This window comes from Oncorhynchus mykiss, chromosome 17 (genome assembly GCF_057628025.1).
Source record: "Oncorhynchus mykiss isolate SJ-2025 chromosome 17, ASM5762802v1, whole genome shotgun sequence".
Taxonomy (NCBI): domain Eukaryota; kingdom Metazoa; phylum Chordata; class Actinopteri; order Salmoniformes; family Salmonidae; genus Oncorhynchus; species Oncorhynchus mykiss.
This window is the reverse complement of record NC_143038.1, coordinates 33,424,392-33,445,440: the sequence shown is the minus strand read 5'-3', so window position 1 is coordinate 33,445,440 and position 21,049 is coordinate 33,424,392. Positions and strand designations below refer to the sequence as shown.

General features: G+C 42.4%; 2 protein-coding genes and 1 long non-coding RNA gene across 3 annotated transcripts; all 3 read left to right on the top strand.

Annotated features, from left to right (window-relative positions):
* Nucleotides 1–2,447: 2,447 nt before the first annotated feature.
* Nucleotides 2,448–4,439, top strand: LOC118940150 (uncharacterized). Its single transcript, XM_090205303.1, has 4 exons — nt 2,448–2,823; nt 3,688–3,999; nt 4,141–4,197; nt 4,360–4,439. Exons 1-4 carry the CDS (start codon nt 2,517–2,519, stop codon nt 4,437–4,439), a joined length of 756 nt encoding a protein of 251 aa, XP_090061429.1. The 5' UTR covers nt 2,448–2,516.
* A 414-nt stretch (nt 4,440–4,853) lies between these two features.
* LOC149975916 (uncharacterized) lies at nt 4,854–6,105 on the top strand. Its single transcript, XR_016487616.1, has 6 exons — nt 4,854–4,875; nt 5,358–5,414; nt 5,526–5,618; nt 5,767–5,785; nt 5,894–5,925; nt 6,035–6,105. It is a non-coding gene; the product is annotated as an uncharacterized LOC149975916 (long non-coding RNA).
* Nucleotides 6,106–14,889: 8,784 nt separating this feature from the next.
* LOC149975915 (uncharacterized) lies at nt 14,890–20,574 on the top strand. The gene is made up of 7 exons (XM_090204184.1): nt 14,890–15,026; nt 15,362–15,388; nt 17,972–18,190; nt 18,510–18,791; nt 19,031–19,294; nt 20,211–20,449; nt 20,560–20,574. Exons 1-7 carry the CDS (start codon nt 14,969–14,971, stop codon nt 20,572–20,574), a joined length of 1,104 nt encoding a protein of 367 aa, XP_090060310.1. The 5' UTR covers nt 14,890–14,968.
* The last annotated feature ends 475 nt before the right edge of the window (nt 20,575–21,049 follow it).

Genomic DNA, 21,049 nt, shown 5'->3' with positions numbered 1-21,049 from the left:
TTACAGACTGTTCTGCTTCGCCAGCTTGTGTACAGTGATTCCATCTCATGTTTTCTTATTTTTCATAATGGCAAAAAGACCATGATAATGACCCCATTTTGTTATGTCTAGATACCTTCCAGCACCTCAAAGCCAAAGGTCAGTATCATTATTATGGATTTAAAGCTGCAATATGTAACTTTTTGGGCTACCAGACTAAACAACGGGTTACCAAAATATTCAAATGATTGACATATTTTCAATAATAACGTTATTTTGATTAATTTATTCATACGATTTCATCCTTCCATGAGATGCTGTATAGACTGGGTATACAAAAGATTTACATGACATAGACTGACCAGGAGAATCCAGGTGAAAGTTATGATCCCTTATTAATGTCACTTGTTAAAGCCACTTAAATCAGTAAATAGATGAAGGGGAGGAGACAGGTTAAAGACATGGATTGTGTATGTGTGCTATTCAGAGGGGGAAAGGGCAAGACACAATATTTAAGTGTCTTTGAACCGGGTATGGTAGAAGGTGCCAGAACTGCATCAGTGCTGGGTTTTTCACGCTCAACAGTTTCCTGTGTGTATCAAGAATGGTCCACCACCCTAAGGACATCCTGCCAACTTGACACAACTGTGGGAAGGTTTGAAGTCACATTTGGTCATCACCCCTGTGGAATGCTTTTGACACATTGTTAAATCCATGGTCCGACTGTTTGGTATATTCAGTGTATTCCTGACACAAATCTAGGGTTGGTACCCAAGCCAGCTGGTCGATCCATGATGGCTGTCAACGTTCTTATTCCTTGCTTGCTAGCTGACACTGTTAACACTGTCACGTCAAACAGTGCAACCAGAATAACAGCAAAGAAGCTGTATTTGCATTTCTTTAAGCTGTTTTCTATATATTTTTTTTGGGGGGGGGATACATCCATAACAATGAGCTAATGACTCGATGTGAGATTTCGCCTGGCATAGAACATGTGCTCTCTCTCCAGGACATTATTCAGTGGAGCTATCCCGCTACAGTACACAGTTTACATAATCACTTCAAACTGAAGCTGGATTGATAGTAAACTAGCTGAATTTTGTGTTTTTCTATTGGCATTTCTTTGAATATATCCATAGAAATGATACTGATTCATGACTTTGACTGGCTAAGAAAAGCTGCCAGACTCTCTCATCTCGACACATTCGTTCATTACTATGTGACAGCTGGAGATGATCAAAATTCAATATTGAAACAATGTTGCAAATGTCGGAGACAGACAGCAAGGTGAATACAAATCTACACTGTTGAAAAACAAATGCCAGTCTAAAATAAATGGGATATAATATCTAAATACTTTTTACAGTAGAGATCAAGTTTATAAATTGCCTGGTGATGTCTGGTTGTCTGATGGAATAGTGAATAGACTATTTTTTTGTGTTTGCAAACGTTGTACGCATCGCTCTCGTGCGGCAACGTTTGCAAAGACAAAAAATTGTCTATTCACTGATATGTGTGATGCTGGTAAAGTTTGGTCTTGTGCACCTGCCGCTGCAGCACAAGCGCAGACACACCTCCCCAAGCTCTGGGACAGTTCTGGTCAGAAAGAAATCCATCACTTCCGTTGTTTGGCTGTGCCCGTTTAGCAACGTTCCAAAATGAGCATATGTCCTGGTGGAAGGATGAAAATAAAATAAATTTACTCAGAACAATAATACGTCTTTAATGAAAGACATTCCTTAATCTTTAGTTTAAATGTTGGCAACCGTTTTACAAAAGCCAAATGGCCATCGAAGCCGAGGATTATTGTGTGATAACTCCCTCCTAAGGGCTGTTCCTGGCACGGGTTCTCATTGTTTATTTATTACAGTGTCTGAATTGTTTTTCTCTTTCAAACTCATATAATATTACGTGGTACATTATCTGTATGAGTCATTAAACATTGAAAATGAATTTATAATTCAATTTAAAAAGACACTCCATCATCCCTCTGATCTCACAGATCTTCCTCAGCCCAGTCTAACAGTGATTCCTGCAGTCATCAAAGAGAGAGACTCAGTTCAGCTGAACTGTCAGACTCCTCCATCAGTCTCTGAGTGTTACTTCAAAATAGAGGGGAAAGTAGAATTCACCCTTCCATCACCCTGTCAACAGACACTCACAGGAACACTACTGGTGAGGTGGACAGGTCAGAGTTTACCAGCTGAGGTCAAAATACAATGTCAGTACAATGCAAAAGGTTCACAGTTTAGATCCAGATATAGTGAACATTCAACAGTCACAATTCAGGGTAAGAAGACTATTTGAATGGTTGTAAACAATGTACTGTTGTGCCATCATTACCATGTTCCTCTTGTGATATGTTATCATATTGTGTGTTGTCATAAACTGTTACATGAAGCAATCAGGCAATATATTATATCTCCTTAATTTCCCATACTGTCGCTGCATAAAGTAATTGACTCAAGATCATTAAGTCTGAAATAACAAGGAGGGATTAGACTATCAGTAAATTTCTCAAAACCACTAAATGCTAAATGTGTAATCCCCCTATTCTCACAGACATTCCTCAGCTGACAGTGAGTTCTACAGTCATCAGAGAAACAGAATCAGTTCAGCTGAGTTGTGAGACTCCTCCATCTCTCCCTGTGTCTCACTGTTACTTCTACATAGAGGGGGGGAAGAATCTTCCAGACTCATTGTGTACGCAGACAATAACAGGAACTGAGCTGCTCAAGAGGTCTGGTCCAACATTTCCAGCTGTGGTCAAAGTGACGTGTTACTACACTGTATGGAAGTCTCACACATCTCCTTTTAGTGACCCTGTCTCAGTCACTGTTCAGGGTAAGTAGGTGGTTTAAACAATGATACACTTCACTGTTATACCGTATCAATTATGCTCGTTCTGAAAATGAGACTTTCTGTCGTATTTCTTTAACGTCTTCATTTCACATAATGATATTATTTACTGTACTTTGTACAAACATAAATGCTGACATAGTTGACATTTTTTTTAATGGATTTTCCATACTGTTAGTATGGATGGATTACCTGTGATGTTTTTTAATTGTAACTTTCAAAGAGACCCACCTCCTCCCAGGCTGACAGTCAGGCTGACAGTCAGTTCTACAGTCATCAAAGAGAGACTCAGTTCAGCAGCTGGACTGAGCTGCTCTCGTTGGCAGGTCAAAGTTCATCTGCTGAGTTCAAACTGAGATGTTTTTACACAGTAGAAACTTACTATCCATCGATGCACAGTGGTTCTGTCTCTCTTACTATTCTTGGTATGAAATGTTATATTCAGATTGTCTTGAATGATTCTGTTTAAATTACAATCTCATTCAATGTCATTTAAAAAATAGTTGTTGTGAACACAATACATTTTTTAAATGTATATGTCGAAATTAGAGTTCTAAGATCCCACGGCAAACAACCACAGAGAGGCCAATGTACAACCAAAGGTTCTTTATAAACTCCTATTAGAAACGTATAAACAGGCTGGGATTTAGGGCTGTAGGCTAACTTGAAGCAACGGGCCAAACTAACACAGCAGTTGATCAGTGGCCAGTGGGTCCTTCCGAGCAGGGTTTGTTCATTCGTTTCTACCTGAGCAGGATTAGTTTGGCTCTACCCGAACAGGGTTCGGCTCTTCCTCCTGAGCAGGGAGAGGAAGATCTGTGGAATCACTGCTCTGTCCTTTCCTAACAGATCCAAAACCAGACATTACAGTCAATTTAGATGAGGACTTCACCATCATCTGTTTGATTCCTGGATCCATCAGTCCTGACACCACCTGTAACCTGTATGTTGGAGAGGAGAGTCAGCCATCCTTCACAGCACCGATCAAGAAGAGAAAAGCCACCTCATTATCCGGACAGCAGTTCTGTCAATTCACTCCAAAACATAGTGATCTGATCAGTCGTCTCCTGTCAGTGAGGCGTAAGGAGGTGAGCTGTGACTACAGATTGAGCCCAGGACCAAACTCTCTCTCTCCACGCAGTGATGGGTACAGCTTTACAGGTGAGTCATTATCTAAACAAATCTATCAGTGCTGCAGGTTTTCATGATCTGACTCACTTTGATTTTTGCATCTTCTTAGTATGTCTATACTCATTCTGACCAACAAACTAAATACCACATTTCAATCTCAAATTATTTTAGATCTGGTGGGAGTTCACATCAGTGATCCAACAACTATACAGACACCTTCTATAGCAGGTAGACTGGCAGGAAGCAATCAGTCCGTAGTGATTTTATAGTCCTACTTTCCCACTTTGAGTAGACAAGTCATGAAGTTATTTCAAAAGGCCAACAACACCATGATGATCATTAATACAATCATGAATAATATGCTAATTTCATTATTATGTGTTTTCTCAGTGGGTTTGACTCCAGGTTCTCGATCTACTTTGCCGCCCAGCACGACAGTGAGTCCTACAGAAGGTGTGTTGGGCCTCTAAATGACCATCTCTGCAAATAGTAATTATACAGTCAAGAGTTTAGATTACGGGCCTGTAAAATTAAGTGACCCAAATGTGAATGTAAAACCTTATTCTTGTGTAATCATATTGCTTCCCACTAGTTTCAACTGTTACTTGTACTTTTACCCCAGACACCACAGTGACAACAAATACCAGTAAGTAGATCCACCAATTTTAACTTAGTTTGCAAATACAATATCTTTGTTCACATTCATTCACTAAAGCTCTGACCGGTTAACTAATAGATGTATTCATAGCTGCTTGTATTTTCCGTCCAGATTTTTAACCACTTTTAGTCCATCTGATTAGTAGGTAATGTGTAGTGTACTTCTCTCTTCATGCTTATTGAAAGACCTTAGATATTACATTAACTTTCATTTGTTCTTGTGTAATATGAGTAATATCTTCTCACCAGGTTTGACCTCCCCTTTGACCCCTAGCAGGGCAGTGAATCCTTCATCAGGTCTCTTAGTCATCTTTATCTAGTTAGCAAATATAAGTAAAACAAATAGAGTAGCTTTATCTTCTCCATGTTTTGTTTTTCCACATCACAAATTTGCCTCATTACAAAAAGAGGTTGATATTTGATTGATTAAAATCAACCCATTTAGATGTATTTTTATAATCAGATCCAATGATTTGCTTCGCATCAGGGTAGACTGTTTGCTGTACTTTGACCACTGACACCCCATCGAATCCAACTGAAAGTAAGTTTAGCCAATAGCTTTATTTTAGTTTGCTAAATATTTTTGTATATTAAAGCTAAAACCAATTTTGCAAATATAGCCAAATGTAAATTCAGTCAAGGCTTTAGGATTAATCAAACAATTTGTCTCTTCTCAGAAATATTTACCTAACTCTGTTATTAAGTTGTCCTTCTCTCTTGCATGTGACCAGGAGGTCAAAGCTCCACAGAAAGTGAAGTGGAATCAAACAGTCAAGAAAGCATTCTGGGTAAGTATCCTTTTCTAGCTGTCTTTTCTCACATGAAAACAGAGCTGTGCACATTTTCTTAGAAGAACAAGAGCTAATGACCTCTCCCGATGTCATCATGTCACCAAATAGTGGGGCAATTATGGCAGGCAGCATTGGGTGTGGCTTCTGGAGTGGGCGTGTTCCTGGTAGGATTGACAGCTGTCTGTCTCTGCAGGAGGACCAGTGAGTACATTTGATTCTGCGTAACAAATCATTTTTTCAAATTTACCCTGCGGACATTAATGTAAGTGCCTTTGGCAACTCCTTGTGATGATATTGTATAGGTGAGACTATATTCAATATCATTAATTTAGCCTCATTTCATTTTCAGAGAAAACCAATTCTCAGAGGTAAGAATTCCCTTGTGAATATGATGCAGATTGTATCAACCTTTAGTTCTGTATTGTCCATGATGAGATGTTCTTACCACAACCTTCTTATACTTTTATGTTGTACAGACTTACAGCCAGACAGGATGATCACAGACAATGTACGTTCCAAACAAAATACATCAAACATACACACACATACGACATACAGAACTATATAATCGCATGTATAAACACTGTAATTCAATTTTTAATGTGTTTCTGTTGTAGATGATTTGGTGTCTATGGGAGCGGTGAGCAGCGGAGTCATGGTGATTATTCTACATTACAGTGGAATCTGAACACATGTACCCCTCTGACAGAGGAGGCTGGTGGGATGAGTTATAGGAGGACAGGCTCATTGTAATGGCTGGAATGAAATTAACGGAACAGAGTGAAACACATCACACACATCAAAACTACGTGTTTGACTCCATTCTCTTCATTCCATTTCAACAATTACAATGAGCCTGTCCTCCTATAACTCCTCTCACCAGCATCCTCTGACTGTCTGATCTGAGGATCAAGACCTTAATGTTACATTAGTAGTGCTTCAACATATGAATGTTCAAAGTATCAAATCAACAGCTATATTTATTTACAGATTTATATGGCAATTTATATTTATTATCAAATAAGATGTTTTTCCCCAGAAATAATTTCTTAATACATTAATTCATGTTAAACCTTGTAAATGTGTTCCTAAGTAGGTACAGAGTTCAGTCTTATAAACTATTTTTGATCAAATAACCTACATCTTGCATTGGACATGTGTAGACCTCAGAATAACACAAAACCCACAAACACTTCCTGTGATACAAAGGAGGGTGCAGTTCATGTCTCGAGTTAGAGAATAGAACAGACAGACAGTTTGTTACGACTGGAGGATAAAAAGTCTCTCTCTTCTCCCTCTCTCTCCACTACAGGTGGATTCAGGAGATGCTGGAATCGATTCTCAGATGACTTATGTACTGTACACATTCATGCCCTCAGGTTTGTCCCTCAGAACTCAGAACCATCTGCACGTGCACAGCTACTGTACATGCTTAAACTTTGGGCCTAACCATATCAACCTTATCAAAACGCATATATGACACTTAAAATTAAAACACTTAATTAAAAAATGAATGTGTCAGAGCATCTGTGGAGCGTGAGAATAGAGCTGTAGATCTGCAGGGGAGTTTGAGACATGAGGAGAAGTGTGAAATGACATCAAGCCTTGTTACTTGCACTTCTTCTGTTTGGTTGTTACTAACGCAATAGGGCAATGTTATGGTGAGTGAATGAGGACCCAAAAGCGAACTAACTTAAACAGAGCTTCTTTAATAACCAAACATAGGTAGGCTCAGATAGACCGGCAGATTCCGACAGGACAGGACAAGGTTACAGCAAACATGACGATAGTCTGGCTCAGGCATGAAACACAACAAACAAGAATCCGACAAGGACAGGAACAGAAACAGAGAGAGATATAGGGACCTAATCAGAGGGAAAAAGGGAACAGGTGGGAAACGGGGTGAATGGGTAGTTAGAGGAGACAAGGAACAGCTGGGGGAAAGCGGGGGAGAAAAGGTAACCTAACAACGACCAGCAGAGGGAGACAGGGTGAAGGGAAAGGACAGAGACAAGACACAACATGACAGTACATGACAGTACCCCCCCACTCACCGAGCGCCTCCTGGCGCACTCGAGGAGGAAACCTGGCGGCAACGGAGGAAATCCTCGATCAGCGCACGGTCCAGCACGTCCCGAGAGGGAACCCAACTCCTCTCCTCAGGACCGTACCCCTCCCAATCTACGAGGTACTGGTGACCACGGCCCCGAGGACGCATGTCCAAAATTCTACGGACCCTGTAGATGGGTGCGCCCTCGACAAGGATGGGGGGGGGGGGGGAAGACGAGCGGGGGCGCGAAGGACGGGCTTGATGCAGGAGACATGAAAGACCGGGTGGACGCGACGAAGGTATCGCGGAAGAAGAAGTCGAACTGCGACAGGATTAATGACCCGAGAAATACGGAACGGACCAATGAACCGCGGGGTCAACTTGCGAGAAGCCGTCTTAAGGGGAAGGTTCTGAGTGGAGAGCCAAACTCTCTGACCGCGACAATATCTAGGACTCTTAGTTCTACGCTTATTAGCAGCCCTCACAGTCTGCGTCCTATAACGGCAAAGTGCAGACCTGACCCTCTTCCAGGTGCGCTCGCAACGTTGGACAAAAGCCTGAGCGGAGGGGACGCTGGACTCGGCGAACTGAGATGAGAACAGCGGAGGCTGGTACCCGAGGCTACTCTGAAAAGGAGATAGCCCGGTCGCAGACGAAGGAAGCGAGTTGTGGGCGTATTCTGCCCAGGGGAGCTGTTCTGACCAAGACGCAGGGTTACGAAAAGAAAGACTGCGTAAGATGCGACCAATAGTCTGATTGGCCCGTTCTGCTTGATCGTTAGACTGGGGGTGAAAGCCGGAAGAGAGACTGACGGAAGCCCCAATCAAACGGCAAAACTCCCTCCAAAATTGAGACGTGAATTGCGGACCTCTGTCCGAAACGACGTCTGACGGAAGGCCATGAATTCTGAAAACATTCTCGATGATGATTTGTGCCGTCTCTTTAGCAGAAGGAAGCTTAGCAAGGGGAATGAAATGAGCCGCCTTAGAGAACCTATCGACAACCGTAAGAATAACAGTCTTCCCCGCTGACGAAGGCAGTCCGGTGACAAAATCTAAGGCGATGTGAGACCACGGTCGAGAGGGAATAGGAAGCGGCCTGAGACGGCCGGCAGGAGGAGAGTTACCGGACTTAGTCTGCGCGCAGACCGAACAAGCAGCCACGAAACGACGCGTGTCATGCTCCCGGGTGGGCCACCAAAAACGCTGGCGAATGGAAGCAAGCGTACCCCGAACGCCAGGGTGGCCGGCTAACTTGGCAGAGTGAGCCCACTGAAGAACGGCCAGACGAGTAGGAACGGGGACGAAAAGAAGGTTCCTAGGACAAGCGCGCGGCGACGGAGTGTGAGTGAGCGCTTGTTTTACCTGCCTCTCAATTCCCCAGACAGTCAACCCGACAACACGCCCCTCAGGGAGAATCCCCTCGGGGTCAGTGGAGGCTACTGAAGAACTGAAGAGACGAGACAAAGCATCAGGCTTGGTGTTCTTAGAGCCCGGACGATAAGAAATCACGAACTCGAAACGAGCGAAAAACAGCGCCCAACGCGCCTGACGCGCATTAAGTCGTTTGGCAGAACGGATGTACTCAAGGTTCCTATGGTCAGTCCAAACGACAAAAGGAACGGTCGCCCCCTCCAACCACTGTCGCCATTCGCCTAGGGCTAACCGGATGGCGAGCAGTTCGCGGTTACCCACATCATAGTTACGTTCCGACGGCGACAGGCGATGAGAAAAATACGCGCATGGGTGGACCTTGTCGTCAGAGAGGGAGCGCTGAGAAAGGATGGCTCCCACGCCCACCTCTGACGCGTCAACCTCGACAACGAACTGTCTAGAGACGTCAGGTGTAACAAGGATAGGAGCGGATGTAAAACGATTCTTGAGGAGATCAAAAGCTCCCTGGGCGGAAACGGACCACTTAAAGCACGTCTTGACAGAAGTAAGGGCTGTGAGAGGAGCTGCCACCTGACCGAAATTACGGATGAAACGACGATAGAAGTTCGCGAAGCCGAGAAAGCGCTGCAGCTCGACGCGTGACTTAGGGACTGGCCAATCAATGACAGCTTGGACCTTAGCGGGATCCATCTTAATGCCTTCAGCGGAAATAACAGAACCGAGAAATGTGACGGAGGAGGCATGAAAAGTGCACTTCTCAGCCTTCACAAAAAGACAATTCTCTAAAAGGCGCTGGAGGACACGTCGAACGTGCTGAACATGAATCTGGAGTGACGGTGAAAAAATCAGGATATCGTCAAGGTAAACGAAAACAAAGATGTTCAGCATGTCTCTCAGGACATCATTGACTAATGCCTGAAAGACAGCTGGAGCGTTAGCGAGGCCGAAAGGAAGAACCCGGTATTCAAAGTGCCCTAACGGAGTGTTAAACGCCGTCTTCCACTCGTCCCCCTCCCTGATGCGCACGAGATGGTAAGCGTTACGAAGGTCCAACTTAGTGAAAAACCTGGCTCCCTGCAGGATCTCGAAGGCTGAAGACATAAGAGGAAGCGGATAACGATTCTTCACTGTTATGTCATTCAGCCCTCGATAATCTATGCAGGGGCGCAGAGACCCGTCCTTCTTCTTGACAAAAAAAAACCCCGCTCCGGCGGGAGAGGAGGAGGGGACTATGGTACCGGCGTCAAGAGCTACAGACAAATAATCTTCGAGAGCCTTACGTTCGGGAGCCGACAGAGAGTATAGTCTACCCCGGGGGGGGGGTGGTTCCCGGAAGGAGATCAATACTACAATCATACGACCGGTGTGGAGGAAGAGAGGTGGCCCTGGACCGACTGAACACCGTGCGCAGATCGTGATATTCCTCCGGCACCCCTGTCAAATCACCAGGCTCCTCCTGTGAAGAAGAGACAGAGGAAACAGGAGGGATAGCAGACATTAAACATTTCACATGACAAGAGACGTTCCAGGAGAGGATAGAATTACTAGACCAATTAATGGAAGGATTATGACAAACTAGCCAGGGATGGCCCAAAACAACAGGTGTAAAAGGTGAACGAAAAATTAAAAAATAAATGGTTTCACTATGATTACCAGAAACAGTGAGGGTTAAAGGTAGCGTCTCACGCTGAATCCTGGGGAGAGGACTACCATCCAGAGCGAACAAGGCCGTGGGCTCCTTTAACTGTCTGAGAGGAATGTCATGTTCCCGAGCCCAGGTCTCGTCCATAAAACAGCCCTCCGCCCCAGAGTCTATTAAGGCACTGCAGGAAGCTGACGAACCGGTCCAGCGTAGATGGACCGACAAGGTAGTGCAGGATCTTGAAGGAGAGACAGGAGTAGTAGCGCTCACCAGTAGCCCTCCGCTTACTGACGAGCTCTGGCCTTTTACTGGACATGAAGTGACAAAATGACCAGCGGAACCGCAATAGAGACAGAGGCGGTTGGTGATTCTCCGTTCCCTCTCCTTAGTCGAGATGCGGATACCTCCCAGCTGCATGGGCTCAGCACCCGAGCCGGCAGAGGAAGATGGTAGTGATGCGGAGAGGGAGGCGACGGAGAGCGCGAGCTCCTTTCCACGAGCTCGGTGACGAAGATCAACCCGTCGCTCAATGCGAATAGCGAGTTCAACCAAGGAATCCACGCTGGAAGGAACCTCCCGGGAGAGAATCTCATCCTTTACCTCTGCGCGGAAACCCTCCAGAAGACGAGCGAGCAAGGCCGGCTCGTTCCAGCCACTGGAGACAGCAAGAGTGCGAAACTCAATAGAGTAGTCTGTTATGGATCGATTGCCTTGACATAGGGAAGACAGGGCCCTGGAAGCCTCCTCCCCAAAAACAGATCGATCAAAAACCCGTATCATCTCCTCCTTAAAGTCTTGATACTGGTTAGTACACTCAGCCCTTGCCTCCCAGATTGCCGTGCCCCACTCACGAGCCCGTCCAATAAGGAGAGATATGACGTAGGCGACACGAGCAGTGCTCCTGGAGTAAGTGTTGGGCTGGAGAGAAAACACAATATCACACTGGGTGAGGAACGAGCGGCATTCAGTGGGCTCCCCAGAGTAACACGGCGGGTTATTGATTCTGGGCTCCGGAGATTCGAAAGCCCTGGAAGTGGCCGGTGGATCGAGGCGGAGATGGTGAACCTGTTCTGTGAGGTTGGAGACTTGGGTGGCCAGGGTCTCAACGGCATGTCGAGCAGCAGACACTTCCTGCTCGTGTCTGCCTAGCATCGCTCCCTGGATCCCGACGGCTGAGTGGAGAGGGTCCGAAGTCGCTGGGTCCATTCTTGGTCGGATTCTTCTGTTATGGTGAGTGAATGAGGACCCAAAAGCGAACTAACTTAAACAGAGCTTCTTTAATAACCAAACATAGGTAGGCTCAGATAGACCGGCAGATTCCGACAGGACAGGACAAGGTTACAGCAAACATGACGATAGTCTGGCTCAGGCATGAAACACAACAAACAAGAATCCGACAAGGACAGGAACAGAAACAGAGAGAGATATAGGGACCTAATCAGAGGGAAAAAGGGAACAGGTGGGAAACGGGGTGAATGGGTAGTTAGAGGAGACAAGGAACAGCTGGGGGAAAGCGGGGGAGAAAAGGTAACCTAACAACGACCAGCAGAGGGAGACAGGGTGAAGGGAAAGGACAGAGACAAGACACAACATGACAGTACATGACAGGCAAACTCGACTAAATAACACACATGCAATGTAGACATGTGAAATACACATGATCCCACCTCAAACACACACTCATACATACATCGTTGTACAATTCATTGTATTATATTGTTATATTATGATATGTAGCATTGTTTTCACAGACAGACTGACTAGAGGATTACAGTATCTCTCTCTCTCTCTCTCTCTCTCTCTCTCTCTCTCTCTCTCTCTCTCTCTCTCTCTCTCTCTCTCTCTCTCTCTCTCTCTCTCTCTCTCTCTCTCTCTCTCTCTCTCTCTCTCTCTCTCTCTCTCTTCTGACAACACGTTAGTGGCTCCCGAGTGTCACTGCATCTCAGTGCTAGAGGCGTCACAACAGACACCCTGGTTCAAATCCAGGCTGTTTCACACCAGGCCGTGGTTGTGAGTCCCATAGGGCGGCATACAATTGTCCGGGTTTGGCCGGTGTAGGCAGTCATTGTAAATAAGAATTTGTCTCTCTCTGTCACGTTCTGACCTTTATTTCCTTTGTTTTGTATTTATTTAGTATGGTCAGGGCGTGAGTTGGGTGGGCAGTCTATGTTTGATTTTCTATGATTTGGGATTTCTATGTTTCGGCCTAGTATGGTTCTCAATCAGAGGCAGGTGTCATTAGTTGTCTCTGATTGAGAATCATACTTAGGTAGCCTGGGTTGCACTGTTTGTTTGTGGGTGATTGTCTATGTTGATGGCTTGATTCAGCGCAGCTCGCATTAGCTTCACGGTTGTTATTTTGTTTCCTGTTTTTGTATAGTGTTTCAGTGTTCAGTGTTTTCTTTATTAAAATTCATGATGAACACATATCACGCCGCATTTTGGTCCTCCGATCCTTCTCGCCTCTCCTCTTCAGATGAAGAGGAGGACGACCGTGACACTCACTGGTTTTTATGACTTTCAGTTTAAGATTGGTGTTACATCATAAAATGTCCCTTATAAATTACATTTACTGTACTGTAGATTCGAAGCCCTAAAGTGAATCTGTTTCTTTCCTCTAGTCTGATATGTACCATGTATACAGCTCAATCCCCGACAGACCAGCAACCTCAGCCCAGCCTGATGGGTTGTACAGTCTTCTGCAGACACACTGACACTACACCTCTGGCTTTCTGTATCTGTCTCACACATCTCACACAAATGCATTCTTTCTCACACGACATCCTTTGTTTCACACTTCCAGTTACTGTAAATAAGTTGGTTAACAGGTAATATTTCTACTGTATTACACATGGACAAGTGACTTCTGTGACATGTGAATCCATAATATCAGTTACTTTTTAAATATTTTTTATTCGGAGGGGTCCGGGGCATATTCCCCTTTGAGCATTTTACTTATTTCTTCCCCTAGTAAATGTTAAATCTACTGTAATTATGTATATTATGTTGACTGTGAGATACCTCCTTCCATAGCGGTTGGATATAATTAATTTCCCATTGGGCAAAACATAATCTAAAACACAACCAAAACAAACTGCAAATTCATCCAACAAGTTTGTTGAGTCACAAGCTTGATGTATTTATTGGGTGCAAAGAATATAGGACCAAAATAGAAAATGTTTGACTACCTTAATACACCATAAATGAGTTTGTCCAAATACTTGTGACTTCTTCTTCTTCAAATTTTGTAAAATTTATTTTACCTTTATTTAACTAGGCAAGTCAGTTAAGAACAAATTCTTATTTTCAATGACGGCCTAGGAACAGTGGGTTAACTGCCTGTTCAGGGGCAGAACAACAGATTTGTACCTTGTCAGCTCGGGGATTTGAACTTGCAACCTTCCGGTTACTGGTCCAACGTTGGGTCTATATAGATAAAGTGCTTTTATATCTAAATGGTAAAACATACAATGCCTTCAGAAGGTCTTCATACCCTTCAGACATTTTCCACATCTTGTTGTGTTACAGCCTGAATTTAAAATGTATGAAATTTAGATTTTTTTGTCACTGGCCTACACACAATACCCCATATTGGGGTGGCAGGTAATCCAGTGGTTAGAGCTTTGGATTAGTAATCGAAAGGTTGCAAGATGGAATTCCCGAGCTGACAAGGTAAAAATGGGTTGTTCTGGCCCTGAACAAGGCAGTTAACCCACTGTTCCTAGACAGTCGTTGAAAATAAGAATTTGTTCTTAACTGACTTGCCTAGTTAAATAAAGTTAAAATTAAAATTTAAATAAATGTCAAAGTGGAATTACGTAAAAAACAAAACAAGTGTGAATGAGTATTCAACACCTTTGTTATGGAAATCCAAAATAAGTTCAGAAGTAAAATGTTGCTTAACAAGGCGCATGATATGTTGCATGGACTCACTCTGTGTGCAATAATAGTGTTTAACATGATTTTCTAATAACCTCATCTCTGTACCCCACACATACAATTTCAGTTTACCGTCACTGCTCTGGCTGCTCTGGCATTTTATGAAATGTGACTCACCAAACATAAATGAAATATGAAAACCCTGGCAGGGTTTTTGTAGTTAAACATTGTGCAGCTGTTAAAAACTTAAACCAAAAAGTCGAAGATAAATATTTTTCTCAGAAAGACAAGTTAGTTTGTTGGTTTTAGAAATTGAATTGCCTGCAATAATGATACAAAATACATTTTGTTGAAGACAGGTAGCTTTTGAACCTAAAAATAATTACCGATAAATGATTCTCAATGTTCAGCCTCCTTGTCTTCTGTAACATGACATTAGCCCACAGTTGTCATATGAGACATCTGTGGTTTTCCTGTGAACAAGCTCCACATCTGCTGTTCTATTGAAACATTTAATCTTTGTCCCAGTCACTACCACCATCTTCTGTGAAGTCAGACTAACAGTATGTATGTAGCTGTCTAAAAAATGACATTGTTCATCCCTGATATGGCTGGTCGTCTGTTTTTGCTCATCCTCCTTTTCGGTGAGTTATTTTTCCTTCCATCTGTTTGTGCTTCAGGATATTCCATTCTTCTTTTCCCTCTTTTAGTCTTTTACTTTAGGAACTCTTAATATTTCAACATGTTATGGTTATAATAAATGTGTCTTATTCCATTGATCATCCTATTTATTTTTAATTTCTCTGTCATTATTTTACATTTTGTACAGATAAGAATGACCACTGCTTGATAACATGGTTGTAAATGCATTACAGACTGTTCTGCTTCGCCAGCTTGTGTAAAGTGTTCCCATCTCATGTTTTCTTATTTTTCATAATGGCAAAAAGAGCATGATAATGACCCATTTTGTTATGTCTAGATACCTTCCAGTACCTCAAAGCCAAAGGTCAGTATCATTATTATGGATTTAAAGCTGCAATATGTAACTTTTTGGGCTACCAGACAAAACAACGGATTACCAAAATATTCAAATAATGATTGACATATTTTCAATAAAAACTTTATTTTGATGAATTCATCCATACGATTTCATCCTTCCATGAGCTGCTGTATACACAGGCTATACAAAACATTAACATGACATAGACTGATCAGGCAAATCCAGGTGAAAGCTATGATCCCTTATTTATGTCACTTGTTAAAGCCACTTCAATCAGTAAATAGAATAAGGGGAGGAGACAGGTTAAAGACATGGATTGTGTATGTGTGCCATTCAGAGGGGGAAAGGGCAAGACACAATATTTAAGTGTCTTTGAACGGGGTATGCTACTAGGAGCCAGAACTGTAACAGTGCTGTGTTTTTCACGCTCAACAGTTTCCTCTGTGTATCAAGAATGGTCCACCACCCTAAGGACATCCTGCCAACTTGACACAACTGTGGGAAGGATTGGAGTCAACATAGGTCAGCATCCCCGTGGAATGAGACAGACAGCAAGATTAATACAAATCTCCACTGTTGAAAACCAAATGATAGTCTAAAATAAATGGGATATAATATCTAAATGCTTTTTACAGTGGAGATCAAGGTAATAAATTGCCTGGCTGGGCTGATGAGATAGTAGATTGAGCAGTCAAATGGTATAGTGAATAGACCCTTTTTTGTGTTTGCAAACTTTGCGCGCATCGCCCTCGTGCGGCAACGTTTACAAACACAAAAAAATTGTCTATTCACCATTTCATTTGACTGCACTATGGTGACAGAACGGAAAGCCAACAAAAAAAAAGACTCTATTTACATGTTGCGTATGAGTGCATTTCACATTACTTTTGGATTATAATTGGAGTTTATTAAGGCTCGTACGAAAGTCCTGCTTAATATAATGTTTGTGTCATCATTGTAAATCAAATGCATTTTACTTAAAAATAACTTCAACTTCAACCAGTAAAATGGCTCTTTGGCTACATCCTATGGCCATGTCAGTGAGTGTTTAGCATTCTAGCTAACAACTTGATGCATCCAAAATAGTTCATTTACAAAGATCACAACCAAATATAATCTTAGTGACTGTTCAAGCAAGAATCAACACATCAAGACATCAAGCGTTAGGAGAGCCCCCCAAAAGTTATTTTGTTTAGAAGTAATAAAAACGTAAATCTAGGCTATGTTGAATGTGAGCAGATGGAGTGGCTTTCTTACTGCAGCCAAGAGTCACGTGCATCTGTACTTGATGTCAGTGTGTTGTGCACTGGAAAGGATCAAATCAAATCAAATTGTATTTGTCACATACACATGGTAGAGGTTAATGCGAGTGTAGTGAAATGCTTTTGCTTCTAGTTCCGACAATGCAGTAATAACCAACGAGTAATCTAACCTAACAATTCCACAACAACTACCTTATACACACAAGTGTAATGGTATAAAGAATATGTACATAAAGATATATGAATGAGTGATGGTACAGAACGGCATAGGCAAGATGCAGTAGATGGTATCGAGTACAGTATATACATATGAGTTGAGTAATGTAGGGTATGTCAACATTATATTAAGTGGCATTGTTTAAAGTGTCTAGTGATACAATTTTCCATTATTAAAGTGGCTGGAGTTGAGTCAGTATGTTGGCAGCAGCCACTCAATGTTAATGGTGGCTGTTAAACAGTCTGATGGCCTTGAGATAGAAGCTGTTTTCAGTCTCTCGGTCCCTGCTTTGATGCACCTGTACTGACCTCGCCTTCTGGATGATAGTGGGTGAACAGGCAGTGGCTCGGGTGGTTGTTGTCCTTGATGATCTTTATGGCCTTCCTGTGACATCGGGTGGTGTAGGTGTCCTGGAGGGCAGGTAGTTTGCCCCCGGTGATGCGTTGTGTACACCTCACTACGCTCTGGAGAACCTTACGGTTGTGGGCAGAGCAGTTGCCGTACAGCCCGACAGGATGCTCTCGATTGTGCATCTGTAAAAGTATGGAACTCCATTTGGGTCTTTACTTTTCAAAAAAGATACACGTGAAATAACACTTTGATGCGTCAAAGAAGCTTGTTGACCAATCAGGACCTGGATATGACTGTACATCACATAATAATTTAACACGTTTGTTACTTTTTTACGTAGTTATTACAGATTGATTGCACTATCACTTGTATTTCATATGTCACAGTGATTAACCGATATGTGTGATGCTGGTAAGGTTTTGTCTTGTGCACCTGCCACCATTTACTCAGAACAATAATACGTCTTGAATGAAAGACATGTCCTTAATCTTTAGTTTAGTTTAAATGTTGGCAACCGTTTTACAAAAGCCAAATGGCCATCAAAGCCGAGGATTATTGTGTGATAACTCCCTCCTAAGGGCTGTTCCTGGCATGGGCTCTCATTGTTTATTACTTAAATAGACAACAGTGTCTGAATTGTTTTCTCTGTCAAACTCATATAATATTAAGTTGTACATTATCTGTATGAGTAGTTAAACATTGAAAATGTATTTATAATTCAATTAAAAAAGACACTCCATCATCCCACTGATCTCACAGATCTTCCTCAGCCCAGTCTAACAGTGATTCATGCAGTCATCAAAGAGAGAGACTCAGTTCAGCTGAACTGTCAGACTCCTCCACCTGTCTCTGATTGTTACTTCAAAATGTCTGAGCAAGTGGAATTCACCCTACCATCACCCTCTAAACAGACACTCACAGGAACACTACTGGTGAGGTGGACAGGTCAGAGTTCACCAGCTGAGGTCAAAATACAATGTCAGTACAGTGCTACAGGTTCACAGTTTAGATCCCTATAGAGTGAGTCTTCAACAGTCACAATTCAGGGTAAAAATACTATTTGAATGGTTGTAAACAATGAACTGTTGTGCCATCATTACCATGTACCTCTTGGGATATGTTATCATACTGTGTGTTGTCATAAACTGTTACATGAAGCAATCAGGCAATATATTATATCTCCTTAATTTCCCATACTGTCGCTGCATAAAGTAATTGACTCAAGATCCTTAAGTCTGAAATAACAAGGAGGGATTAGTCTGTCAGTAAATTTCTCAAAACCACAAAATGCTCACAGACATTCCTCAGCTGACAGTGAGTTCTACAGTCATCAGAGAGACAGAATCAGTTCAGCTGAGTTGTGAGACTCCTCCATCTCTCCGTGTGTCTCACTGTTACTTCTACATAGAGGGTAGGAAGAATCTTCCAGACTCATCCTGTACTCAGACAATAACAGGAACAGAGCTGCTCAAGAGGGCAGATCAAACGTTTCCAGATGTGGTCAAAGTGACGTGTTACTACACTGTATGGAAGTCTCACACATTTCCTTTAAGTAACCCTGTCTCAGTCACTGTTCAGGGTAAGTAGGTGGTTCATAAAATTATACACGTCACTGTTATACCGTATTAATTATGCTCGTTCTGAAAATGAGATCTTCTGTCGTATTTCTTAAACGTTTTCATTGCACATAATGATAGGATTTACTGTACTTTGTACAAACATAAATGCTGACATAGTTGACATTTTAGTAATGTATTTTCCATACTGTTAGTATGGATGGATTATCTGTAATGTTTTTTAATTGCAACGTTCAAAGAGACCCACCTGCTCCCAGGCTGACAGTTACTTCTACAGTCATCAGAGAGAGAGACTCAGTTCAGCTGAGCTGTCAGACTCCTCCATCTGGTTCTGTGTCTCAGTGTTACTTCTACACAGTACCCTGTACGCAATCACTCACGGGGACTGAGTTGCTCACGTGGGCAGGTCAAAGTTCATCTGCTGAGATCAAACTGAGATGTTTTTACACAGTAGAAACTTACTATCCATTGATGCACAGTGGTTCTGTCTCTGTTACTATTCTTGGTAAGAAATGTTATATTCAGATTGTCTTGGATGATTCTGTTTAAGTCACAATCTCAAAATAGTTGTTGTGAAGACAATAAATATTTGAAATGTAAATGTTAAAAGTAGAGTTCTAAGATCCCACGCAAACAACCACAGAGACGCAAAAGTACAATCAAAGTTTATTTATAAACTCAGTAATACACAGCATCACTACGGTCCTATTAGAAATGTATAAATAGGCTGGGATTTAGGGCTGTAGGCTAACTTGAAGCAACGGGCCAAACTAACACAGCAGTTGATTCCCGATCGGTGGCCAATGTTCATTAGGGTCCTTCAGAGCAGGGTTTGTTCATTCGTTTCTACCCGAGCTGGATTAGTTCGGCTCTACCCGAACAGGGTTCGGCTCTTCCTCCCGAGCAGGGAGAGGGAGATCTGTGGAATGACTGCACACCATACAAGCAAGCAAAATTGTCCGTGCGATTCAATTTGATTCAATTTGATTCAATTTGATTTCACATGTGAGAAGGTTAAGGAATTAAGAGAAAGGCAATCGTTGTAAACACACAGCACACAGCACCACTGAAGGGGCGGCAGGGTAGCCTTGTGGTTAGAGTGTTGGACTAGTAACCGAAAGGTTGCAAATTCAAATCCCCCAGCTGACAAGGTACAAATCTGTCTGTCTGCCCCTGAACAGGCAGTTAACCCACTGTTCCTAGGCCGTCATTGAAAATAAGAATTTGTCGTTAACTGACTTGCCTAGTTAAATAAAGATAAATTAAAATGGCACTCATAAATAGGAATGATATCAAATAAGACATGCTGATACGTAATATAAAGAGAATGGCAGGGTCTAGTTTAGTAAGAGTGTCACTTGTGACATATACATTACATTCAAATAGAGTGATGCAAAAAGGAGTCTGTCCTTTCCTAACAGATCCAAAACCAGACATTACAATCAAATTTGATGAGGACTTCAACATCATCTGTTTGATTCATGGATCCTTAAGTCCTGACACCACCTGTAACCTGTATGTTGGAGAGGAGAGTCAGCCATCCTTCACAGCAAAGATCAAGAAGAGAAAAGCCTCCTCAGCATACGGACAGCAGTTCTGTCAATTCACTCCAAAACATAGTGATCTGATCAGTCGTCTACAGTCAGTGAGGCGTAAGGAGGTGAGCTGTGACTACAGATTGAGCTCAGGACCAAACTCTCTCTCTCCACGCAGTGATGGGCACAGCTTTACAGGTGAGTCATAATCTAAACATATCTATCAGTGCTGCAGGTCTTCATGATCTGACTCACTTTTATTTCAGCATCTTCTTAGTATGACTATGTTAATTCTGACCAACAAACTAAATACCACATTTCATTCCCAAATGATTTTAGATCTGGTGGGAGTTCACATCAGTGATCCAACAACTATACAGACACCTTCTATAGCAGGTAGTCCACACATTTGTGCTTTTTATAGTGACACTGCTGTTATTTTAAAGCAAAGCAAGTTTCAGCAATAAGAATAGTTGTGTTAATGTGTAAATGAAGCTGTTCTGTTAGATAATTAAGCTGTTCTATAGATATGACACCAGCCTCAACACCAACGCCTGGGATCATCAGCACAAGTATTATAATGTCTGTGTTCATCTAGTCGAGTGTTTAGATCGTATCTATACTCTGTTAGGCTTCTGCTGTTAGATAACATGGTGACCTTATTCTAGGAAGCTGTCAACAACAATCAACACCTTATCTGTCCTGAAAGACTTGATCACCTTATG